At 46.3% G+C, this 23762-nt stretch overlaps 1 protein-coding gene across 3 annotated transcripts in view; it reads right to left on the bottom strand.

Moving 5' to 3' along the window:
- Window positions 1-23762, bottom strand: part of LOC147891919 (Lycopene beta/epsilon cyclase protein) — a 121739-nt gene that overhangs the window by 54066 nt on the left and 43911 nt on the right. For all 3 annotated transcript variants that reach the window (XM_087388222.1, XM_087388221.1, XM_087388220.1), the window contains exon 7: window positions 41-124. In XM_087388222.1, coding sequence (XP_087244348.1) covers window positions 41-124 — 84 coding nt within the window. The remainder of the gene's footprint in view (window positions 1-40; window positions 125-23762) is intronic.

Genomic DNA, 23762 nt, shown 5'->3' on the forward strand with positions numbered 1-23762 from the left:
TTCCCATTGCAATTTTAGACCTTTGCAGCAAAGCTTTTACCTGCTGTGCAATTGGAGAGAAGTTACCCATTGCATCAATTATAAGCCGTGAAAATATAGTGTTGTCATCATCAAGTGTCAAAGCCTGTAAATTGTTTTGAAAAACTACATTAGTGAACCTTGAAACCACACAAATAGAGAAAGTTGTAAATGGATTGAAAACAAGTTGAAGCAGAGTAGCTACAAATATTCAAGGATAATATACACCAAGTGCTGATTGAGACCTCTTTCTCTAGCAAACACTGAAACTACACAAATGATGATAGATTACTCCTTTAACTTTTTATAAAGATTGCAAGCAAGTAGAGTGAGTATCTACAAATATTCAAGGACAAACATAAATATAAAATGCCCAACTGAAAACTAAGACCTGGCAGGATTTCTGACAAAGATTGGCCATAAGAGAGCTTGTAGCTCCAAGCCAAGATATGCATGAACAGAAGCAGAAGATGGCCTTCTACAAAAGAGGACTAAAACCATTGCTAGTTCGTTGGACACAAAACTCACTAACAAGAGCATCTCTCTCTTCAAAAGATGGCCAATATGTGAACTACCCTAAAGAATGCTACTGGATAGCACCAAGAGGGTTCTAAGATAAGTTGGGGTACAATGACAGATGGAAGATAAGCAATAAGCTGAGATTGGCAAGGTATGCTGGTAGTGATTTGGCACATTGTCTACATGACAGAAGCTCTACTTCTTGGGATTGGTTCGTGGTTGGCTTGGGTTTCTTTCCATAGTAGATCTCGTATGGGGCCTTGTTCACCAAAGCTTTAGTGGGACGTCCATTAGGAGAAGATTTGAACTCAAAAAGGGGCACTTGAATTAGGAATGCAAGCAACCCCTTAGTCTTGAGATTAGGGGACTAGCCAATAGGAAGGCTTGGGCATTTAAAACCTGGAGGAAACCAGCTTGTCCTCTCATTGGTGGAGAGACCTCCCCTTGTCGCTACTCCCTCTCCTTAGCCCCCCCCCCTTTGTCCCCACCACCGCTTGGGGCATTGCTCACATGGTAGGTCTACACATCCTTTTTTGGTGGGCTCCCCTAATCCCCCCGTCTCTTGGTGAGCCTCTATCTTGCGTAGCATTTTCACCCTAGAAAAATATTTTTTTTCCAAAAGGCTCCCAACTAGCTTGAACATCTCACAAAAGTCCTCTGAAACTATCTCCATGCGCCCACGCCGTCTATGTCAATCAAAAGTGCTCTTCTTGTGGCGTAAGATTGTGACAATTCTCTTCCTCCTCTCAAACTACCCATATGCACACTCCTTTCCGTGGAGTGAAAAGTGCTCTTTTATGGCATAGGATCGCAGAGCAACAAACCTCTTCTCTCCTCTTTGCTTCCTCCCATTCTTTCTAAGATGGTGTAGTCACCTTCTCCTAGACCAAAGCTATCAATTCAATCTTGTGTATGCCACAATTTGAAGAACAAAAATGATGTTTGGATTGCTCAAGAGTTTAGGCTAATGTCTTGAACTCAATACAATCTTCCAAAATGGGTTCAGAAAGGTTCCAAGAAAGAATAGAGCAGAGAAAGAGAAGCATTGGAAAAGTCATATTGTTGGGTCTTTAAAGACAATAAAAGGTATCAAGGTGAGGGTCCAATACGTGTATATGGCTCTTGATATGAACTTATATCCTACAAATCGAGTTTGTTTTCCTTCACATTTTGTAAGTACATTATGCCTCATAATGCTATATTGTTTTGTACTTTCACATTGTCATTTTTGCATTATGGCACTCTATTTATCCATTCTTGAAAGCTACTAAAGTTCTTTTTTTCTTTTGTGTGTGTGTGTGTGTGTGTGTGGTGTGGTGCGTGTGTGTTTACAATGAGAATGTGTGTGTAAGTGTGTGTGGTGAGAGAGCGTGAGAGCGTGAGAGAGAGGGGGGTCAAGACAGACAAAGGTTCCCGCACAGTTCCCCCTTCCGTCCGTACATCTGTACGGACGCCGTACGCTTACCGTACGGCCGTACAGTAAGCCTCTGCTCATCCCTACGCAGCCCCCAGCAATCCCGCTGTAGATTTCCTCGCCATCGCTGATCCCCTTCTGAACTTCCCTCCGTACGTCCGTACATCGCCATCGCTGATCCCTTTTGAAGTCCCTACGTGCGTCCGTACATCCCTGCCCTCCGTCAGCATCTCTGCCACAGTCGTTTTGTTCCATACAGCCTCTGTCTATCCCGTCAGCAATCCGTACAGTCCGTACGCTCCTGTATGTCCGTACTGTACATACAGTCCTCATTTGTCCGTACTGTTTTCCCTATTTCTCCCATGCTGTTTGTTCTGCTCAATCCTTACTGTATAGCTCTACTTCTCTCTGCCTCTTCATCAATCTTGCCCTGCTTAACTTCATGGAGGAACATCTCAAAAGCTATTCCCGGAAGGACCTGTCCCGGGACTCCAAAAGATAGCAAGTTGATTTTTCTACTTCAGCCTCTGTAGATGCTCACTATGTTTTCGACATGCTCAAGGATGAATTTCATCACAGCCGGAAGGAGTGGGCCAAACCTCCCCCGGTGCTTAAATACAAGCTGAAGCTGCCCTCTTTGGTCGCTCCCCTCCGAAAGTTTTCTCAGCAAGCAGTTATCATTTTCTTTCCAGGGAAGCTACCTTCAGCAAATGATGTAGCTCAGTGGGTTCAGGCTTTGTTGGGAGGTTGCTTTATTGAAGGAGTATATTTTGCTCCTCGAGGTTTTTATGAAGTGCACTTTTTGGATGCCTCATATCGTCAGCAGATATTGGAGATGTCCCCTCTTTTCTATGGCAGACAAATGATCCATGTCATGCCATGGTCGCCAAATAAGGATTATCACGGTCTCATTCGACATCACTGCCCTGTATGGGTTGAGGTCGTAGATTTTCCAGACTATATGAGGGCTGAGTTACCAAGCCTGGCAACTACTTTGGGGCAAGTTGTATGCCCACCCCGTCCTTCGGGTAATCGAAATCGGTTTTGTGTTCTTTGGGATACAGATCACCCCACCCCTCCCTCTATTGCGGTAGAGGTGGAGGACGTCCCCTTGCGCGAAAAATATTTTGACTTGAAATGGGGAGTATTTGCAGGTGCTTGCTTCACATGTCATAAATCTGGCCACCTAGCTTCACAGTGTCCTGCAGTCCTGCATCAGCTCCCATCCACAACTATTGCTCTAGAAAATATTTCCCCTTCAACCTATGGTCCGGGGCCTAAGGCTATGCCTAGTAAGTCGGGGGATATGGCATCTAAATCTGCCCCACCCAAAGAAAATGTGGTTCAGGTTCCAGCCAAGCAAAAGGATAAAGGAAAGGGCAAAATTTCAGAATCTCATGCTGCTCCTCAGGGTGCCTGGCAGCAACCCAAAAAGGTATTTGCGCTCAAGCCTCGACCGTTATAATCTCACCATTGGGATGCCTCTACTTCCACCCCTGGTCAAGCCTCTACCCCTGCTGATAGCCTCACTTCTCAACTGTGGGTTGATGTGCTCAGGAGGGGCATCCTTGTATGTGATAATGATGAGGATTATAGAGCTACTGATCCAGGAGGCCAAGTGGATGTCGATGTCATGGCTGAGGCCTGACAACTTACACCTTCACTATGCTTTTTGGCTCGGCTGTACATACTTTCTATGTCTACTTCAATTACTTGCATTTCATACAACGTTCAAGGTCTTTGCAATGTCAATAAGTGGAGACTTTTTTGGCACTATGTACATAAAATGCACCCTGATGTAATTTCTTTACAAGAACACAACCAACACTTCTTGGCTGGCCAGCAAGGCCATTATGCTGGTTATGACATCTTTTATGCTGGTACAATGAACTTTTCGGGGGTATGCATGCTGGTGAAACATGATATGCAGCCCACAGTTGCTTACAATGACCCCCAGAGTCGATGGATGGTGATCAGATGCATCTGTCAGGCTGATCTTTATGAAATAGCATCTAATTATGCCTCTCAAACTTCTGCGACAAGAGCTCGAATGTGGGCCTCCCTCAAACAATATCCTTGGCTGTCCAATGCCTTTTTATGTGGAGACTTTAATAACTCGCCAGCCATCCAAGACAACACCGCTCATCGTTCTCACATGATTCTGCCGTCCGTCGCTCCAGCTCCGTCCGTCGCGCCTTCAACTCTGCCGTCCGTCGCTCCAGCTTTCTCCTCGCCACCGCTCCATACTCAAGCTCGTTTTTCTTTTCTCCTCGCCACCGCTCCATACATAGGCTCGATTGCATAGCTTCGTCGTAGAAGCTGACACGGGCCAACAGACAACCACGAAAATTTCCGCCACAGCCATACAGCCTCCGTCGTGCCCACCGTGTCCGTCTCCGTCGTGCGTCCAGTCCTCCGCCACAGCCACCGCCTTCCGTCGTCCCGTTTTTGTTCCGCCACCGTTTCCGTCACCCGCCCGCGCCTCTCGCTGGCCACCGTTTCCGCCACCGCTTTCATACCTTCCTAAAGTTAGTAAGGTTAGTTAACCTGGGGGGTAATTAACTCGTTAGTTGTGGGTTAGTTTAGTTAGTCTAGTCCTAACAGTCCTAGTTAGGCTAGGATAGTCCTAACGGTCCTAGATAGGCTAGGACAGTCTTAGCAGTCCTAGCTAGGCTAGGCAGTCCTAGGGCTTTCCCAAAAAAAAAAAAAAAAACTCTTTTAGGGCACTTCTACAGCCCTGTTCTGGGCCCTTCTCAGCCACTTTTTTTTGGCTCATTTCGAGCATTCTCTCCATCCTCTTCACCAAGTTTTCTTCAAGCCTCTCCATCGACTACATCGTGCACTCATGGCCCCCAAGCGTGCACCCCGATCAGATGAGACATCTCAGCATGGCGATGATGTTGCTCAGCAGGAGCAGATGCCAGTTACAGAGGGTGTATCTCCTTCACAGCCAGTTTCTGCTATGCCTACCGACACACAGTTTCTAGATGCATTGGCCTCGATGCTTCAGGGGGCTTTTCAACAGATGGGTCAGCAATTGGGGCAGCAACTCACCACTGCTATGGCTATGCACGATACAGCTATCACCCACATGGGTCAGCACATTGGGCAGCAGCTCACTACTGCCATCACTATGCATGATAAGGGCAAGCAGCCCACACCCCAGCACGGGGATCAGTCGGATAGCCAGGGTGATTTTTCTGACCCGCGCAGGGGGTTTATGGCTGATGCCCATCGCACTTATGATTCTGGTTCTATGCATGCACCCCAGCATGGGGATTATGTTGATATGGGTGATGCCTTGCCCGTGCCGCCGAGCACTTCATTGTTTGATGCCAGGCCGCCATTTGGCTCGCAGATTTCATTGGCTGAGCCATCCATTTTGGGCCGGCCTACTGGCACATTTCCGCCCACGGCGAGCATGCCTGGATTGGGTGTTGGTTTTCGAGGCAGTTGGGAGAGGGGCCAGTCCTCTTCTCAGCCTTTCTCTATGCCACCCACTCACCGTGATGTTTTTGGTAGGCAGACTCAGCAGGGATTGCATGCTTCGATGACACCTCCTGTTAATACATTCAGTCAGACTCAACCTGCGTATCAGGGAGGTAATGCTTTCAGTCAAACGCACTTTATGCATCAGGGGAGTGGTTCTCCTAACCAGCATGATGCTGGAAGTGGGCAGCATGCAAACATGGATGATATGCTTTCAGATGCATTACGTTCATATAGGGCTTTGCCTGAGGATGTTCGTGATGAGATGCCCTTTTCACAGTATGTGAGCTTCAAGCGTGAGTATGCTGGTAGTCACTATAGGAATAACGCAGCCAAAGATGTGAAAGATAAAATCTCTGTGCGTAAGTTTAAGGGTGACACTCGCACTCCCAATGAGTTGGAGGAGTGGCTCACGAAGCTGGAAGATTATTTCCGCTTCTACCCTAAGAATGATGAGGAGAGGATCATTTTTGCTGGCATGCATTTACAGGATTATGCACATACATGGTGGCGTTACATGCGAGAGTCACCTCAGAAGCCTACCACCTGGAAACAGTTCAAGGAGCTTATGGTCACGACCTTCGTCTCGGCCCTGATCCTTGAACAGTACCTTGCTGAATTCTATGCACTATCACAGACAGGTACGGTCCAGGAGTACTTGCAGCGTTTTTGGAGACTTTCTTTGTTTGTATAGGATATTTCTGAGAAAGGGAAGTTGCTGCGTTTTATGCAAGGCTTAAATCCCTCTCTAGCTGCTGATGTGAGAGCTAGTCTTGGGACAAATGGTTAGCATTGGCTGAATTTTGCTACAACAGCACCAAACACCTCTCTATTGGCATGAGTCCATTCGAGGCTATATATGGATGCAAAGTGGGAATGCCTTCCAGGGTTGCAGACTTGGCTGTGAAAAATCAGCAAGCAAGGAATGATTTGGAGAGTATGGATGCCCTTCTGCAGTTGGCTAAGAGGAATATGCAGGATGCCCAAGCCAAGCAGAAGAAGTATGCGGATGAACAAAGGAGGTACTTATCTTTTGAAGAAGGGGATTATGTGCATTTACGTCTCCATAAGAATCGATATTCCTCGCTAAAAGGTAATACCAACACAAAGCTTGCCCACAGGTATTATGGCCCCTACAAAATCATCTGCAAACTTGGGCAGGTAGCATATCAGTTGGAACTACCCAGTACCTCCAAGATCCATAATGTTTTCCATGTATCCTTGCTGAAACCACATGTCGGACAGCATGTCCAGGTTCTTCCTGAGTTGCCTCCTATGGATGAAGAGGGCCACATAATCTATGTGCCGGAGCAAATCAAGGGCTTCAGAGATCATGTACTCAGGAACAAAGCCTACACAGAATACCTCATCAAATGGAAAGGTTTAACGGAAGATGAGATTTCTTGGCAACCTGAGAGCATTGTGCAGGACTACCCCTATCTCCTACAGAGCTGATCAGTTTCTGTTGTAACCTTCTCATCCAGGGCAGCCTCTTGGAAATTTTGAGGGCAAAATTCTTTGGGAAGGGATGGCTGTAATGAAGGTGGGAAAAAGATGGATTTTTAAGGGGGAAATAGATGGGAGAATAGTAGGGGAAATGTGGGAACTGTGGGGGACTATATAAGTCAACCCAAAAGGATTGTAAGGGGCTATTGATTTGACGTCTAATCCACTTCTCCTTGCTTCCTTCATCACTTGTGTACTTCCAGTCTTGTTCTCTCTACTTCCCTCCCCTATTCCTTCTCTATCTCCCCCTACCTTCCATGGCTTTCTCTCACTTCCCCATTCACCTTCACTATAGAAACAGAGGCTTTTCTTTTCGAGATGTATAGTGGAAGCTTTTTCCATTGGGGTGAAATTGGAAGCACGTCGTATTGCTTCCTCTTCCTGCCCCCGTTGCTCTCATCATCATGAGACAGTTCCCCATTTGTTATGGTCTTGCCCGCACTCTCGGATATTGATCACTCATGTCTCTCATTTGCTGCGGCTTCGGTTTCCCTCTATCAGATTCGGGAAACTCTTCTGGATGTCTGGATGCTTCTCATCTCAGATGTCTCCATTCCTCCTTTTCTTTCACTGGGCTCGTTTTTGGGTACTATGGACTATTTGGATCTAGAGATTGCATTTTCGGATGGGACAACAGTTCCCTCAGGCATATGCTTTCTTCAGAATGTCCCTCAAGCAATCTTTATATGATAGTTATGCTGTGAGGGATTTGGATGCTACTAGCCTTGAAGTGTTTTCTCACTGTTTTTGAGTTCTTCCATTAGGCTCTCTTTTGGAGTCTAATGTCATGTACATTGATTTCATGTTAATTTTATAGTCACTGGTTTCACCAAAAAAGCGTGTGTAGTCTCAGGGTGTGAGAGAGAGATCCCGTGCTAGCCCTCGTGCTCCCACACTGCAGCTGCTTGTTTCTCCCTCAGTTTGACGCCCTCGAGGTTCCGTTTGACGCCCATTTTGTGTCCGTACGCTCTGTCAGAAAATTTTAAATAATAATAATGATAATAATAATAATTGTACTGTCAAAAATCCATACAATTTTGTCCGTACAGCCAGGAAATTCGTACAGTTTTGTCTATACAGTTTTGTTCATACAATCGGGAAAAATCCGTACAGTTTTGCTATCCACAAAAAAAAAATTTTTGGTATTGTCAAAAATCCGTACGATTTTGTCCGTACAACTAGGAAAAATTCGTACAGTTTTATACCTACTGTGCTTTCCTCCTTGTAAAGCGTTGCTGCTTCCAAGCCTTTTCCTTAACTCGAATGGCGGATTATTCCTATGAGAAAACCTTTCACAAAGACAAGTCGGTTTCCAACAAGAAACAAAAACGGGTGATGGATTCAGATGATTCCCTTCATGACTCTGCTGAGACTCAGCTTGTTTATGAGGTTATGCATGAAGGGTTTGAAGACACCCGCAAAGGTTGGAAAGATCAACTTCCCACCACTGGCATTATGGTGGAAGTGGATGATATCTTTGATCCTATTAAGGAGTATGCACCGCGACCCAATGGAATTTCGAATCACTTGTGCATTTTGTGGGATACGGATCAACCCACTCCAGCTTCATATTCAGTTACTGTGAATAATGTTTCCATAAGGAGGGCCTTTTACAAGCTCAAGTGGGGGCTGTTTGCAGGTGCTTGCTTTGAATGCAAGCCATTTGGGCACATGGCTTCACAATGCCCTTCCCGAGCTCCACGGATGCCAGTGCAAGCTGAAATGGTTCAGCCTTTGAATAAGAATGCAAATGCCTCTTTTGTGGTCAAAACCAAAGGGATCAAATAGTTATTCTCTGTTCAAGACAAAGGCAAACGCCCGGCTGTCTCAAATGGTAATGCTTTTTTTCCTATGCCTTTGTCCTCTCCACCTCAGGGGAAGGGGGGAAATTTTTTGATTGATGGATGGCAAACTCCTTGCAAAGTGATCCCCCCCAAGCAACCTTTGCCTTCTCGGACTTGGGGTGGTGCATCCTATCATGGGAAAACACCTACTGAAAACTCTAGTGTTGGCTTCACCTGGGCTGCTGTGACTGCAAATCGGACCTTGTTTCCTGAAGAAGAAGTTGCTGCACTTTTGTCCTCTCCTCAGGCTGATGCTTCATCCCAAGGCAGAGGCCCAGACATTGAGGTGGAAATACATGTCCGTTAGCTGCTGTACATACCTGTCCCATAACTGTAAATATGCTTGATCATCTGAAGTGAGTTACTCTCAATGTACAGGGAATGTGTGATGGTCGCAAATGTAAACTCGTCTAGATGTATATCAAGGCAATTGCATTCTGATACAATTGCTTTGCAAAAGCATAATCAGCATATGTATGCTGGTCAAATAGGCCATTTTGCTGGTTATGATATCTTCTATGCTAGAGAACACTCCTTTTCTGGTGTGGCTTTTTTGGTAAAGCACGACTTTCAACCTGTTGTGGCTCTCAATGATCGCCATGGTAGATGGATTACTATTCAATGCCTTGTTCAAGGGGAAACTTTTGAATTTGCATCGGTTTATTCCCCCCAGTCTTCTAGTGATAGAGCTTTGATCTAGGCTGCCATGCATACTTATCCATGGCGACAACATGCCTTCATTTGTGGTGACTTTAATAATGCCCCTCAATCGGGTGACAAAACCTTAGGCCACACTCATATGTTGGCTTCTGAAACACAGGCATGGTCTGATTTTTTCTTCAGTTGCGCCTGGTTGATCTCTGCAAGGAATTACAGCCCATGCTTCCAAGCTATACCTTTCAGCATAATGCTCAATCTTCTTATCGGGCACGCTTGGACAGATGGTATCACATTGATCCACAGCATTGTGATGCCTTTACTTGTAAAATGTGGGTTGATCATGCTTTCACACATTCGGATCATGCTCCTCTTTGGTTGAGGCTTTCCTTACATAAATTTCCCACTGACAGATTGCCTTGTCCAAGGCTTTTGCTGATTAATAATAGTTATTTGGAGCATGCTGACTTTAAAGCTTTGGTCTCTGATGCTATTCAACCTCTCTCTCGTCAGATACACATTGGTTTGGATTTTGCCTGGCAGGCTTTTGTTGCTCGGATGCAAGCAGTTATTCGAGATTATGGCAAATCCTATAAGGGAGACTGTAGCACATGCCAAATGTACTTGTCAGAGTTTGACTGAGCTTGCTCATCTTTGCCCTTTGTCTTCAGAGGAAAGCATGCTCTTATGTAAGGCTCAATTCTCTCTTCAATACAATGATTGCAAAAAGCTTGCTAAATGGGAAACTCGATCCAGACAACGAGCATTTTTGGATAAAGGCTACTCTTCCAAGCAATTTTTTAAGAGTTTACACTGCAAAAGACAGGCTGCCAATATCTGTCGCATCCGGATGCCTAATGGCTCTTGGTCAACACCTCGTTTAGAGCTTGCTGATTTATGTGTGCAGCACTTCTCCATTCATTTTGGTTATATGGATACTCTTTCTCCTCGGGTCGTCTCTGCACGTCAGCTTCTATTGCACCATATTCATTCAATTCTGTCTAATGCTCAGACTTTGGGACGTGAACATCCCTTTACTGAAAGGGAATTGTCTGACTGAGATCCTGTTGCACATGGAAATCTCCAGGATGGGATGATCTCACTCTTGAATTTTTTCTTGCATTCTGGGATCTTCTTAAATTCACCTTCCTGCAAATGGTAAATACAGCATGGCAAAATCAGCAGATGCCTGTATCATGGAAAAAGGGTCTTCTCAAGCTGATTCCAAAAAAGCAGCTATGTGATTCACTTGGTGATTGGAGGCCAATCACGCTCATGCCAGTCATTTACAAGATCATTGCCAAAATGGTCGTTGATCGGATTAAAAATTATTTGCATGATGGGTTGCATCCCTCCCAATATGGCTTTGTTCCACGTCGCCATATCACAGATAACATTGCCAATGCTTATATTGGGATTGAATATGCCAAATACACGCAACAAGATGTTCTACTCTTGCAGGTAGATATTGGAAAAGCCTTTGACACAATTCAATGGAATTTCATCTCGCAAACTATGCGAGCTTTGGGGTTTGGACCAAAAATGCAGCAGGTTATTTACTGGCTTTACAGAGATAGCAATGCGGCTTGCATTCTTTCTTATGAGTGGACTCTTCGTTGTTCGGTCCGCCAGAGATGCCACTCAATGCTTTACTATATGCCATCACTAGTCATCCTATGCTGCAATATATTGATCATCTTGTGGCTACAGGATCACTTCATGGCTTGGAATTGGATGCTAATCGCAGCATGGTTGCTCAAGCTTATGCTGATAATCCTTTCTTTACCACGAAGAATACGCCCCATAATCTTGGTGCCTTGATGCACACCCTCTCTGTTCATGGTTTGGCAGCTGGTCTTCATGTTAATTTTCAGAAGTCTAAGTTGCTCCCTTTGCATTCCAAAGACTTACATAGTCTAGTATGGCCTGAGGATATTATTCCACCCATTCAGTTTGTTCGTCATCTTGGTTACCCTTTGGGGTGGGAACTCACTCGCCGATAACAAACTGATTGGGCTTTGGCTAAGCTTCGGAAAAAGCTTGAGTATTGGAAACTGGCAACCTAGCCTTTGCACATTCGTCTTCGAATAGTGCAGTCCATCCTTGTGACATGTATTCAATTTTACTTGCCATTGATCATGTTCACTAAGGCAGATATTACATCTTTCATGTCTGTCTTTATGGAAATCTTCTGGTGATCCAAACATGGCAGAGAAAGTCTCAGGCTGCTTTCGATGCATCACATTTGTTCTCCCAAGATGCATGGTGGATTGAACATCACGGATATTCATGTGCATATTCTTGCCCACAGGGGGAAAATGTCGCTGCAATTTCTGCAAGGTGATCAGCCTTGGGCTCTTATGATTAGGACTCTGGTCACTCATATCAGTATTTCTACGTTTGGTCATTGGCAACTCGATCACTGGGATTTCTGTTTTGGCTACACTGATGGCACTTTGCCTGACTGCCCTTTTGTCTCCCGCTTGCTTCTTGATTGGAAGCATGTTCTTTCTCATCTGGAATGGAATGGACGGCAATCTTTGCTTGGGAATTCTTTGAGAGCTGAAAGCATTCATTGGTCGAAAGTTTTTCAGCCTTCCTTGGCTTTACAGGAACCTCGATGTTCATACTTTGTCTCGTTTAAAGGCATCACCTCGGTTGCTAATGTTATAGATGATGCTAATACTGTGCTCCCCTTTTCTCTAGCAGCCACTACATATGGATTGGGCTCTCATTATCGTCCTTTGTGGCAACAAATTACTTCTATGCTTTCGCCTTTTGTTCCAATTCCTCCTTTGGAACTCCAGGACCGACTGGAAGATTCGACTTTGGCTTCTCCAGGGTCCTCTTCTCGTCCTTTGAGGCTATCTCAGATTACTGTACCCGCATTGTATAAAATCCTTTTGCTTCAACCTTGGGTTTCAGAGAGAGGTGATTCTGTTTGGCGAATGCATCGCCCAGCCAAGTAGTGGAGGAAAAGATTATAGCAACTTTGGGCCTATAAAGTACCGCTTCGGCAACAGGTTTTCTTTTGGCGAGTTCTTTTGGAAATGTTTCCATCTGGACAGCTATTAGCTCATCGACACATTGCTCCTGCACTTTGCCACGGATGTTATGCTTCTTCGAAGACTGTGCCTCACTTGTTTTGGCATTGTCCGTGCTCTCGTGAGTTTTTTTATCTGCTTCGACAGCGCCTGCGAGCGAGATTCCCATCTGTTCCGTTTGGGAAGTTCTTCTGGATATTTGGGTTTCATCCATCCAGACCGGAGTTTCATCTTTTCTTCGTTTGGATTCACTACTGGGCACTATGGACTTTATGGACATATAGGAATTGTAAAATCTTTGGTGATCCTACTTTCTTTCTGTTTGGCTTTTTTAGGCGTTCTCTGCAGCAATCTTTGTTTGATTGCTTGCAGACCCGTTGCATAGATCATGAGGTCTTTTTGGCATATACTGAAATTTTCAGTTGATGTAATTGTAGAATCTTATTTTGAGGTTGCTACTCATATAATATAATCAATCAAAGATTTCACCCAAAAAAAAGTGTGTGACCGGAGTTTCATCTTTTCTTTGTTTGGGTTCGCTATTGGGCACTTTGGACTTTATGGACAGATAGGACTTGTAAAGGCTTTGGTGATCCCAAATTTTCCATGTTTGGCTTTTTTAAGCGTTCTCTGCAGCAATCCTTCTTTGATTGCTTACAAACGTACTACATAGATCATGATGTATATCTAGCATACATTGAGATTTTCAGGTGATGTACTTTTGGCTGCCTCATTTTTTAGGTTGCTACTCTTGTAATATAATCAATCAAAAGATTTCACTAAAAAAAAGTGTGTGTGTGTGTGTAGGTAGGTTTTTGACTATTTGGAAGCAGAGGAATCAAGTCTTCTTAGGCAATCCATTGCTTCAACCGTATTTTAGAGCATCATTATGGCAATCTCTGTATGATGCTTGTCATGAGAATGACTTAGATGTATCTTCTTTAGAGGTGTTTTCCCACTGCTTTTGATTTTTCAGAATAGTCTATTTTCCAAGCTATTCTCATTGCAAAAAGTTTTTCTTATTATAAATTCAGTGGTTTCACCAAAAAAAAGAAAAATATGTGTGTAGGTAGGATTTTTTTTGGCATTCAAAACATGGCAGGAAAAGCTTGCGCTTACTTCCTTTACAGCAGTTATGTTTGCCAAAAATCAATGGGGATTGAATATTAACGTGCATAGTCTTGCTCATAAGGGAAAAATGATGCTTAATTTCTGCAAGAAGATCATCCTTGGGCTGCTATGATGCGTTTTTTGCTTCTACATATCACCACACTTGCTTTTGGCTATTGGAGGCCTACTCAATGGGATTTTCTGCTGAGAGGTATTGAAGGAAAAGTTAGAGGTTGCCCTCTTGTCTCTCAAATGTTTTTGGATTGGAAACATGTTCTATCGCAGTTGGCTTGGCATGGCCGTGACTCCTTGCAGGGCAATTCTTTGAGAGCTGAGAGTATTCAATGGTCCCCCGAGTTTTTTCTCAACCAATGGCCTTACAAGAGCCCAGACGATCATATTTCCTTAATTCAAAAGGAATCCCCTGTGTGGCTGATGTCATTCAGAATGACAGGACTCTCTTGTCCTTTCCATTGGCTGCTGGAAAATATGGGTTAGGGATGCATTATCGCCTTGTATGGCAGGCTATTACTCGTATGCTCCACTCTTTTCAGCCAGTACCACCTCTAGAACTTCGAGACAGGCTTCAGGACTGGACCCTTTCTCCACTAAAGTCCTCCATTCGTCCTTTGAAGCTATCTCATATTACAGTGTCTTCTTTATATAAAGTTCTATTGCCTCCACCTTGGGCTTCAATTATAGTAAATAACATTTGGACATTGGATCATCCAGTCAAATGGTGGTGGAGACGTTTGAGGCACTTGGACTCTCTGGAAAGCTAGAAACCACAAAGTCTATGGTGATACCTAGATTTTCTACTTTTGTTTTCTTTTGCCGCTCTCTGCAGCAATCTCTATTTGATTGCCTGCGAACTCACTACATAGAGTATGATGTATATTTGTCCTATAGTGTGATTTTTTCTTGATGTATTTTTCAGCTTTTTGGTTTGAGAATTCTGTACTTTGACATATCCCATTTTGGGATAGTTACTTTGCAATATAATCCAAAAAAGGTTTTTCATCCCCAAAAAAAAAAAAGTGTGTAGGTAGTGAAGTGTGTGTGAGAGAGAGAGAGGATACAATGTGTGTGCATAAGTGTGCCAGAGGGTGGTTCCCGTGAAAGAAGAGAGGATTCTCACTCAAGAAACTTCTGCTAGAAGTTCTTAACTCCTCATTCTGGCAAACAAAATCCTACTTCTTCCATTTACTAGGCGACGATACTCATGACATAGCAAGGACTTTGGTTTGAAAAGAGGGCAAGGAAGAGATGAGAAAGGTACTGTTGTACTCAAAGTTTATGGCGACCCACCAAGAGTCACACTTGGGTCACGTCATGGTCACCTCAGCAACATGCCAAGTTGTTAGACCTTGGTCATACCTAGTCGCAGCGTGTTCACATGTGTTCACATCTTGGACTTGACATGGACATGACTTGGACATGACATGACTTGACATGGACATGACGGAAGCAATACATGACTGAAGAGTGCCAAATCTCAACCTCGACTCACCATGGTCAAAGTCAATCATAGGGAAGTATTGGCGCAATGGTACGCGGGATACACCTATTGGTGCACATGGGAAGCAATGGTACGCGGGATACACCTGTTGGTGCACATGGGAAGCAGTCCAACAGTTAAGAGGCATAGGTGGTGCACCAACCCTCTCAACCAACTAGTGTCAGGAGCGCAGGAGAACACATGGAGCACGGGATTCACTGACCCAGGACAGGCTGGAGTGTTGCGGAAGCCATCAAGGACAGAGCGGCCACAAACGGTGGAATGGCTAAGGATGGCTAAGGGTGCAAGAAGGCAACCAATAGGAAGAAGGTGTGGAGATTGGTAGCGGGGGGTGGAGCAGAGGAGGAGAAGGTGAAGAGGGGGAAAGGGAAAAGGAGAGGGACATTCTGGCAGGGATGGGAGGCGGGAGTGAAGGAGTGAGAGGCTAGAGTCAAGAGCTCGCCTCGTGTGTATTTTCGGGGAGTGTATCAGTCATCTTGCTCTCTAATGAGTTATGCTACTTCCCATCTCTGCTCGCTACTCTAAAATCTCTTTTCGTTGTGTTCTCCTCCCCTCCTCTCCCTTCACTTGGTACAACGGATCTGTGTCATGTGGTTGAAGTTCCTTGCTGTTCATGTCGAGGGATGGCTTTCATGATGTTGTTCCGCTTTGGTCTTCTTCTTGCTCACATCACTTCAGCACTTGTACCGCTTGCACATAGTTGACACCATCTACCGCTTGCACATAGTTGACACCATCGACAAGCACTCACCTACGTACCAACAGTGACACTTATGACACGTCTTACTCGCTTCTCGCACCAGTGGCCCTAGGCCTCCGGTAATACTTCCGGAAGTGTTAAGAAACCCCCCCCCTCAGACAGTTTATGGCGATCACGGTGGGACACTGCTGGTGTTGAGTAGCACGAGTGAAGTGGTGATCTAGGGTCCTAGAGAGAGGTCTTATGCGGAGTAGTTCTGAAACATTTGAAGGAGCTAGTGAGAGAACTAGGAGGTACTTGAGGAGAGTGGAGAAAAGACTTCCGGCAGACCAAACTAGGTACAAGAAGCATTACGTGCGACGAAAGTTTGCGAAGTCCTCAACTCGAGCACAAAAAGTGAGCCCATTGGAGCAGTAGCCAGAGCAAGTAACTTCATCGACACTCTCATTGACTTGGACCAACAAGAACCCTGGTGGTCAGATCCGGACTCCGGAGAAGAAGAAGTGCAAAGCAGAGAACAGGTGAAAGAAGAGGGTACTAAGGACGAGGACTCCTCAGGGACTCATCAAGGTCAAGGCAGCCCCTCTCCTCCTCCTGCAACGATGTCTTCATCAACCACCTCTTCTACCGGAGTGGTGACTCCATCTGCTCCCGCCTCAACCTCTTGTGGACAAGCTGCTACCTCATCTGTTACGCATAGCTCCGGGCTCCTAGCTAATCCCTCTTCTATATCTATTCCATTGGGGGGTACTTTTGCTCCGTTTACCTGCCATGATGGTTTCATCTCCCTTTCCATCCACACCGGTGTTGCCTTTTCCATCACCTTCTTCCTTCCCTTCTGCTTACTCATCCATGACTTCAACTCCGTCCCTCTCTTTCCCAAATGCTCTCCCATCCTCTTTCACCCCCACATCTTCCATGTTCTCACCCTTTTCCTCTGCAACACCGAGACCCCCCACTTACGCCCTACCATCTGGGTACACTTCCTCTATGACTACATCAGTAGTGACTTCTCCATTGTGGTCCTCCACAGGAAGGGTTGTCGGGGTGGTCTCCTCCTCGGGAGCACCAACACTCATTACAACCCCATCGGGACTCCCTCCAACTCTTGCATCCTCTCCAACCTCTCGGGTGGGGATGGCCCCCTCTCCAACCTCTCGGGTGGGGACGGCCGTTCTCAGTGCTCCAGACAGGGCGAGACTTCTCGAGCTACTCAACAAGGTCCACGTGAAGACTCAAAAGTTCAAAGGCCACCTCCATGAAGATGCGGAAGCTCATGTGAGGAAGTTCCTCACAGCATGTAGAGCTAAAGGTGTGGAGAATGAGCATGCGTTCCTTCACATCTTTCCCTCGTCATTGGAGGATGCTGCGGATGTATGGTACAGTCAATTTCCTCCGGACCACTTCCAGACGTGGACAGACCTAAGGGAGGAATTCTTACGCACTTTCAAGTTGGAAAAATTCGAACACATGATTGTCCAAGAGTTATCCACTGACACCATGAAGCCTGGAGAGAGCATCTCTGAGATGTACACAAGGATGAGGGTCTTGGCGGCAAAGATGTCGGTGCCACCCAATGACGCCGTCATGAAGGGGTGGTTTTTGAAGGCTTTACCCTCCACTATTGCTATAAGGCTGGTTGACAAACTTCCTGAGCATGCCTCACTACAAGAATTTCTGAGGGAAGCGGTGAAGATGGAACGGTCCCAGTTAAGTTTCGCCTCAACCGCTCAGACCGTCCAACTTCCGAGAGAAGAGGGCTCACAGGCATGGCAGCAACTCAAGAAGGAATTAGAAGAAATCAAAGAAGGTCTGAAAGACAGAACAAAAGTGGATGGACCGTCACCCTTTGAAGCTCAGATAAGAAGTGGTCTCTGGTGCACGGACTGCAAGGGTTCTGGCCATGGCTACTGGGAATGTCCATCGAAGCGTAAGGTACCCACCCCAACCTCCTTTTGCACATTTTGTGAAATTCACGGACATGATGCCTCCGAGTGCAGGTATCTTAAGGGGTTGAGGAAGCTTCTGCCGGAGTATCCAATTGGGGAGCCACTGGTGGCTACAATCAACAAAGCTGCACCGACCACTTCAGGGCCAGTACCCCTAGCTTCAGCCCCTGTGAAGGCACCTGAACCACCCACCCACCCTATCATTCCACCTCCACTACTTCCTAATCCTCCTTTGCTCCAAGCTCCTACTCCTAGTGAATTTGGGGCTCCATACTTCTACCCTCCGCCCTACTATGCACAGTATCAACCACCTATGTCAGGGGGTGGATATGGACCCCCTTATGTTCGCGGTCGACGGGGTGGGTTCCGAGGTGGACGTGGAGGCAGAGGTACCAACTTTCGCAGGCCCATCATGTGCTATAGATGTGGCGAGTATGGCCACTACCAAGATGATTGTACACAACCATTTGGGGGACCCTCTTGTACACAGTGCAACACAAATGACCACTACACCAGAGATTGTCCCAATGGCAGAAGGGAATTAACATCGCAAGTCAACATGGTTGATGTAGTAGTGGCGGGGGAGGGTGACAAACCCCATTTGATTGGTGCAGTGTTGGGAGCTGTGACTAGGTCACAAATGAAGGGTGATAGTAGTAAGGATGATTCAACATCAATATCGGAGGCCTCATCACCAACTAACACCAGCTCAGTCACTAGAAGAGCATCCCCACCTCCTTCCTCCAAGGTGGACAGTGGGCACAAGACTACATCGCCCTTGTCCTCTCCTGTAACTGGATTAGAAAGGACCCGAGGGGCCCCACAGCCATCAAGTCCTATCAATAGCTCTAAAACTACCTCAGCTCCAAGTGAGCAATCTATGCCTTCAAGGTATCAGGAGGTGATCAGGAGTGTCACCAAAGATCTTCAATCTAGTTCTGAAGATGAAGGAGTCACACCTCAGTTTCCTGCCCGCAAGTCCAAAATAGTGAGGTTTGCAACAGAAGTGACAACTTCAGGGCAAAAACGTGAAGAGTCGCAGGCAGGCCCATCCACCTTCCACTCAGGAAGCACAATGAAGCAAGAGAAGGAAAAAGGGGTGAAGCCTAGTAGTGCCAAAGAAAAGGGGAAATGGGTGATGGGAGAGTCACCACAGGAAATATTGACTGAGAATCCAGAGGCACCTCCTCTCCCTCGCGTAAGCTTCGACCCTCGGCCAGAAGCTCGGCGGATGAAGGCACAAAAGATTGCTGCAACTGTCCAGCCCTATTCTTTGATGGATGACTTGATGGATTTTAGGCCCAACATCACCTTACGACAACTCTGTCAATTGTCTCCACATATCAAGCATCAGACTATTGCATTTGTGAATCGCATGCCAGGAGGGCACAAAAGGGGATCTGTTCAGGGCGGACCCACACCAGAGACAGTAACAGTTCAAGATGGAGTAACACTAGACAATTGCTCAGCCTATGCTGCCCTCACATGTGAACAAAGTCCCAAGCTCGCAGTGGAGATCAATGGGGTGGAGCTGAAAGATGTTTTCTTGGATGGTGGGGCAGCAGTAAACATCATGCCGAGAGGTACTCTTCAACAACTGGGTTTGAAATTGACAACTGATTCCAAGTACGCATGGCGGATCAACGCAAGGTGAAGCCTATGGGGGCTGTAAAAGGTGTTCACATGAAGATTGGGGGAGTTACATTCCTGTCCAATTTTGTTGTACTTAATATGACAGAGGGTGAGCAAACTTATCCTAGACATGGTTAGTGGAAGGGCCCGCCACCGACCTGTGGAACTTGGGGAAGAGGATTTTGAAGAAGAAGAAGGGGTGGAAGAGGAGCGATGGGCACTTGGGGATTGGCCCCTACAGGAAGAAGAGTTGGCCTATGTGGAGGACTCACCCTTCCAAGGTGAAACCGATGTAACAGCGGCACGAGTTGTTGGTGAGAGCTTGACGTACTTGTTGGAACATGCTAGACCAGATGAGGAAGAAGCTGTCATCTTGGATTGGATGGGGGCCCTGGGATCCTTAGCCATCAACATGGTGGAGATGTGTCCAGAGGAGGATCCTGAAGCCCATTTTGGTACTTCACGGAATGCGCAAGGGGTGAGCCAAGAAGCCTCTTCCCCACCTGGTTTGGCTGATCTCATGTATGAACGGATGCCTTTTGGCCTTCTTAATAACCCCCACATGTATCAACGAATGATGTCCGCAAGTACCAGACCAAGTGGTAAGGAGGCCACCAGGGTGACTCAAAGACAAGACCATGAAGCAGCAATGGAAGCAATGGATGCACACGACATGGATGCCTCACACCAAGAAAATGACCATGGGGTCACAACAGAGGAGGAAGAGGATCCTATGCAAGAAGATGATGAGCGAGCGGAGCATAACGATGGACCTGAAGAGAACACTTATGAATCTATGGAAGAAGAAGATGACCACATAGATCATAGGCTGGCTGAGCACAATGATGGTATTGGAGAATACACTCATGGATCTGCAGAAGAAGAGGATGATCACCTACTTACTGATGTCACTCAGAGGCAGGAGGTACCGGAAATGACTCTTGGAAGGGTTATTGAATCCATTATGCAATCTGACCAACCTAGGAGGGGTCAAGAGGCCGGCCAATTTGAAGGAGCCGTCCACATTCACACTGGAGTCTGGAACTTCAGACCTTCAAGGCAAGCCCACAGCATACAGGGAGAAGAAGATGTCGCGGACCTTGTTCTACTCGACTTATATATGTCAGAAGCTGACTCCCCAACGACACAGGAGGTTCATGACACTACATACGAGGTGGTTGGACTACCATATAGAGGAATGCTCAAGCAAGCACAAAAAGGAAAGAAGAGAATGGCCCAACTGTTGCCTCTACATTTCAACCATTTCCAGAACACACCCAACCGTCCTATCTGAGCTCTTGGATGGAAGAAGTAGTGGGGAATTTTTCTCTAGATGATTCTCCTGCGCACCCAGCAGTGGGAGTAGAAGAACCGAACAACTCCGCATCAGGAAGCATACCTCAGGTTGACCATGCCAGGGATTGGAGGTATCTGAACATAGGGACAGAAGACCAACCGCGACATCTTAAGGTAGCCAGTTGGGTCTGGGAACATGACTATCTCCTTGCTGCATTGTCTGATTTTTTTCAAGAGTATGTTGATGTCTTTGCCTGGTCATATAAGGATTTAAAGGGAGTACCCACTGAGTTCATGGAACATCGCATCGATCTATATCCGGAAGCAGAGCCGGTGATCAGGGGACCATATCGCATGAATCCTAACTATGGCAAGGCTGTCCATGCTGATATTCAAAAGATGGAGCAAGCAGGGTTGATCTACCCTGTTGACTACTCCGAATGGCTTAGTGGCATCGTAGTGGTACCCAAAAGAGAAACTGGAAAACTCCGAGTTTGTGTCGACTATAGGAGTTTGAATACCGCCACACGTCGGGATAGGTTTCCTCTCCCCTTCACTGACAGGGAGCTTGAAACCGTAGCTGGTCATGCTCTCTACTCCTTCATGGATGGATACAGTGGGTATAACCAGGTTCGGGTACGAGAGCAAGATCAGTTAAAGACTACCTTCGTCACCCAATGGGGAACTTATGCTTACCGGATGATGCCTTTTGGTCTATGCAATGCACCGGCCACGTTTCAACGTCTTGTCACCAAACTCTTCCAAGAGAACATCGGAAAGTTCCTTGAGGTATTCTTGGATGACTTCTCTGTGTTCAATGGTAAGAATGCTTCTCACCTCGAACCTGCTATTCAGACTGATCATATGAGTAAGTTGAGGTGGGTTTTTGATAAGTGCAGAGAAGCTAGGTTGTGCTTGAATCCGGACAAATGCTTCTTCCTCGCCTTGCGAGGGGTCCTCCTTGGCCACATCGTCTCAGCTAAGGGAATGACCACCGACCCAGCAAAGGTGGAAGTGATATTGACCTTGCCTATTCCTCGCACACCCAGAGAAGTCAAGTCTTTTTTGGGACATGTGGGTTATTATAGAAGATTCATCAGGTCCTATGCCGACATAGCGGTGGCGTTGATGGAACTCCTTCGGCAGGAGCAGTCCTTCAACTGGTCGGCACCTCAACAACTGGCGTTTGACAACCTTAAGGATCGTCTAGTAAAGGCACCCATCTTGCGGCAACCTCAATGGGATATCATTTTTCATGTGCATGTAGATGCAAGTGGGCTGGCCATTGGGGCGATATTGGCCCAACCAGATGAAGAGCACAAACTCGACCTGCCTGTGTACTTTGCAAGCAGACAACTCAATGGAGCAGAAAGAAACTATAGCACCACTGAACGTGAAGGCTTGGGCATGGTCTATGCCATGACAAAGTATCGGCACTATCTCTTGGGCAGTAAGTTTATCATCATTACTGATCATCAAGCTCTCAAGTACTTACTGAACAAACCAACGCTTGGGGGGAGAGTGAGTAGGTGGATTCTTCTATTTCAAGAGTTTGACTTTGACATCCTAGTGAGAGCAGGCCGATTACATCAACCAACAGACCACTTGTCAAGGATCTCTTCAGGTGAAGCAGCCATAGGAGTTGATGATGACCTTCCAGATGCGGGCCTCTTCCGTGTCGATGCCACAGTACCAAAAGATGACTGCCTGTTTGCTGTGGATAGCTTTCCCCCATGGTATGCAAACATTGTACAATTGTTGTCTACAGGGGAGTTCTCCAAAGGGTTAACTCCAGCACAAAAGCGGAGGCAGATTCTTCAGGCTGCTCCTTTCAAACTGATCGCGGGTCAGCTGTACAAGTTGGGGAAGGACCACATATTGAGGAGGTGTGTGCTCCCTCATGAAACACAAGACATCCTTCAGGAGGCTCACTCAGGAATGGGGGGAGGTCATATGGCACCAGAGGCCACTGCTAGAAAGATAATGCGCTCTGGGTTGTGGTGGCCAAAGCTATTCCAAGACTGCTATGCTTATGTTCGCCGCTGTGACTCATGTCAAAGAGGGGGGCCGAAGCCTACCCGACGGGAGTACCTTCCCCTTCAGCCATCCAGCCCTGTACCCCCCTTCTATAGATGGGGATTGGATTTTGTTGGACCCATCTCTCCTGCAACTCGAAGAGGGAACAAGTATGCTCTGATTGCTACTGATTATGGCACTAAATGGGTGGAGGCTAAGGCCGCGAAGACCTGCACTGCTCAAGTTGTGGCCTCATTCTTGTATGATCAAATCATATGTCATCGCTGACCTCATCACCCAACTGCAAATTGTTCATAAGACCTCTAGTTCATACTACCCTCGAGCCAATGGTTTGGCCGAGAGCTCCAATCGGACCATGTCTCATATTGTGGCTCGGTTATGCCTTCATTCCTTGGCAGATTGGGATATTCTACTACCAGCTGCTCTTTTTGCTTACAGAACCGCATACAAGGCTAGCACTGGATATTCACCTTTCCAACTAGTTTACGGCTTGGAGGCGGTTATGCCCTATGAGTTCCACATGAAGACCACTAGGGTCATGGCAGAGATGGATGATGACTTGGAGGCATGCACACTTGAGAGATTATGGGATCTTGAAGCCTTGGATGAACATCGTCGTGAAGCGATCCTGGCTCAGGAAGTCTGGCAAAGAAGGCAGAAGGCATGGCATGACAGAAATCTCAGGAAGAGGGAATTCCAAGTTGGCAGCTTAGTCTTGTTATATTCCAGTAAGTTCCTGAAACATAAACCCAAATTTGTCAGTGGTTGGACAGGGCCCTTCTTTATCACAAGGATTATTCCTAGTGGAGGGGTTTATTTGGCCACCTTGGAGGGCAAGAAGTTACCAGCACCTGTAAATGGCTCACGGGTAAAGAAGTATCATCCACATTGACTCTCTCTTTGGATAAGGATTTCCATTCCTATGAGTTGAATTTCTATTTATTCACCCCTGTTCACTCCTATGTCAACTCCCCATGTTCACCTCTCTGTCACCCATGTTCACTCCTAGGTCACCCCTGTTCACCTCT

Source organism: Dipteris shenzhenensis, chromosome 17, assembly GCF_047967505.1.
Source record: "Dipteris shenzhenensis isolate YYH24624 ecotype China chromosome 17, Dip_SZ_1.0, whole genome shotgun sequence".
Taxonomy (NCBI): Eukaryota; Viridiplantae; Streptophyta; class Polypodiopsida; order Gleicheniales; family Dipteridaceae; genus Dipteris; species Dipteris shenzhenensis.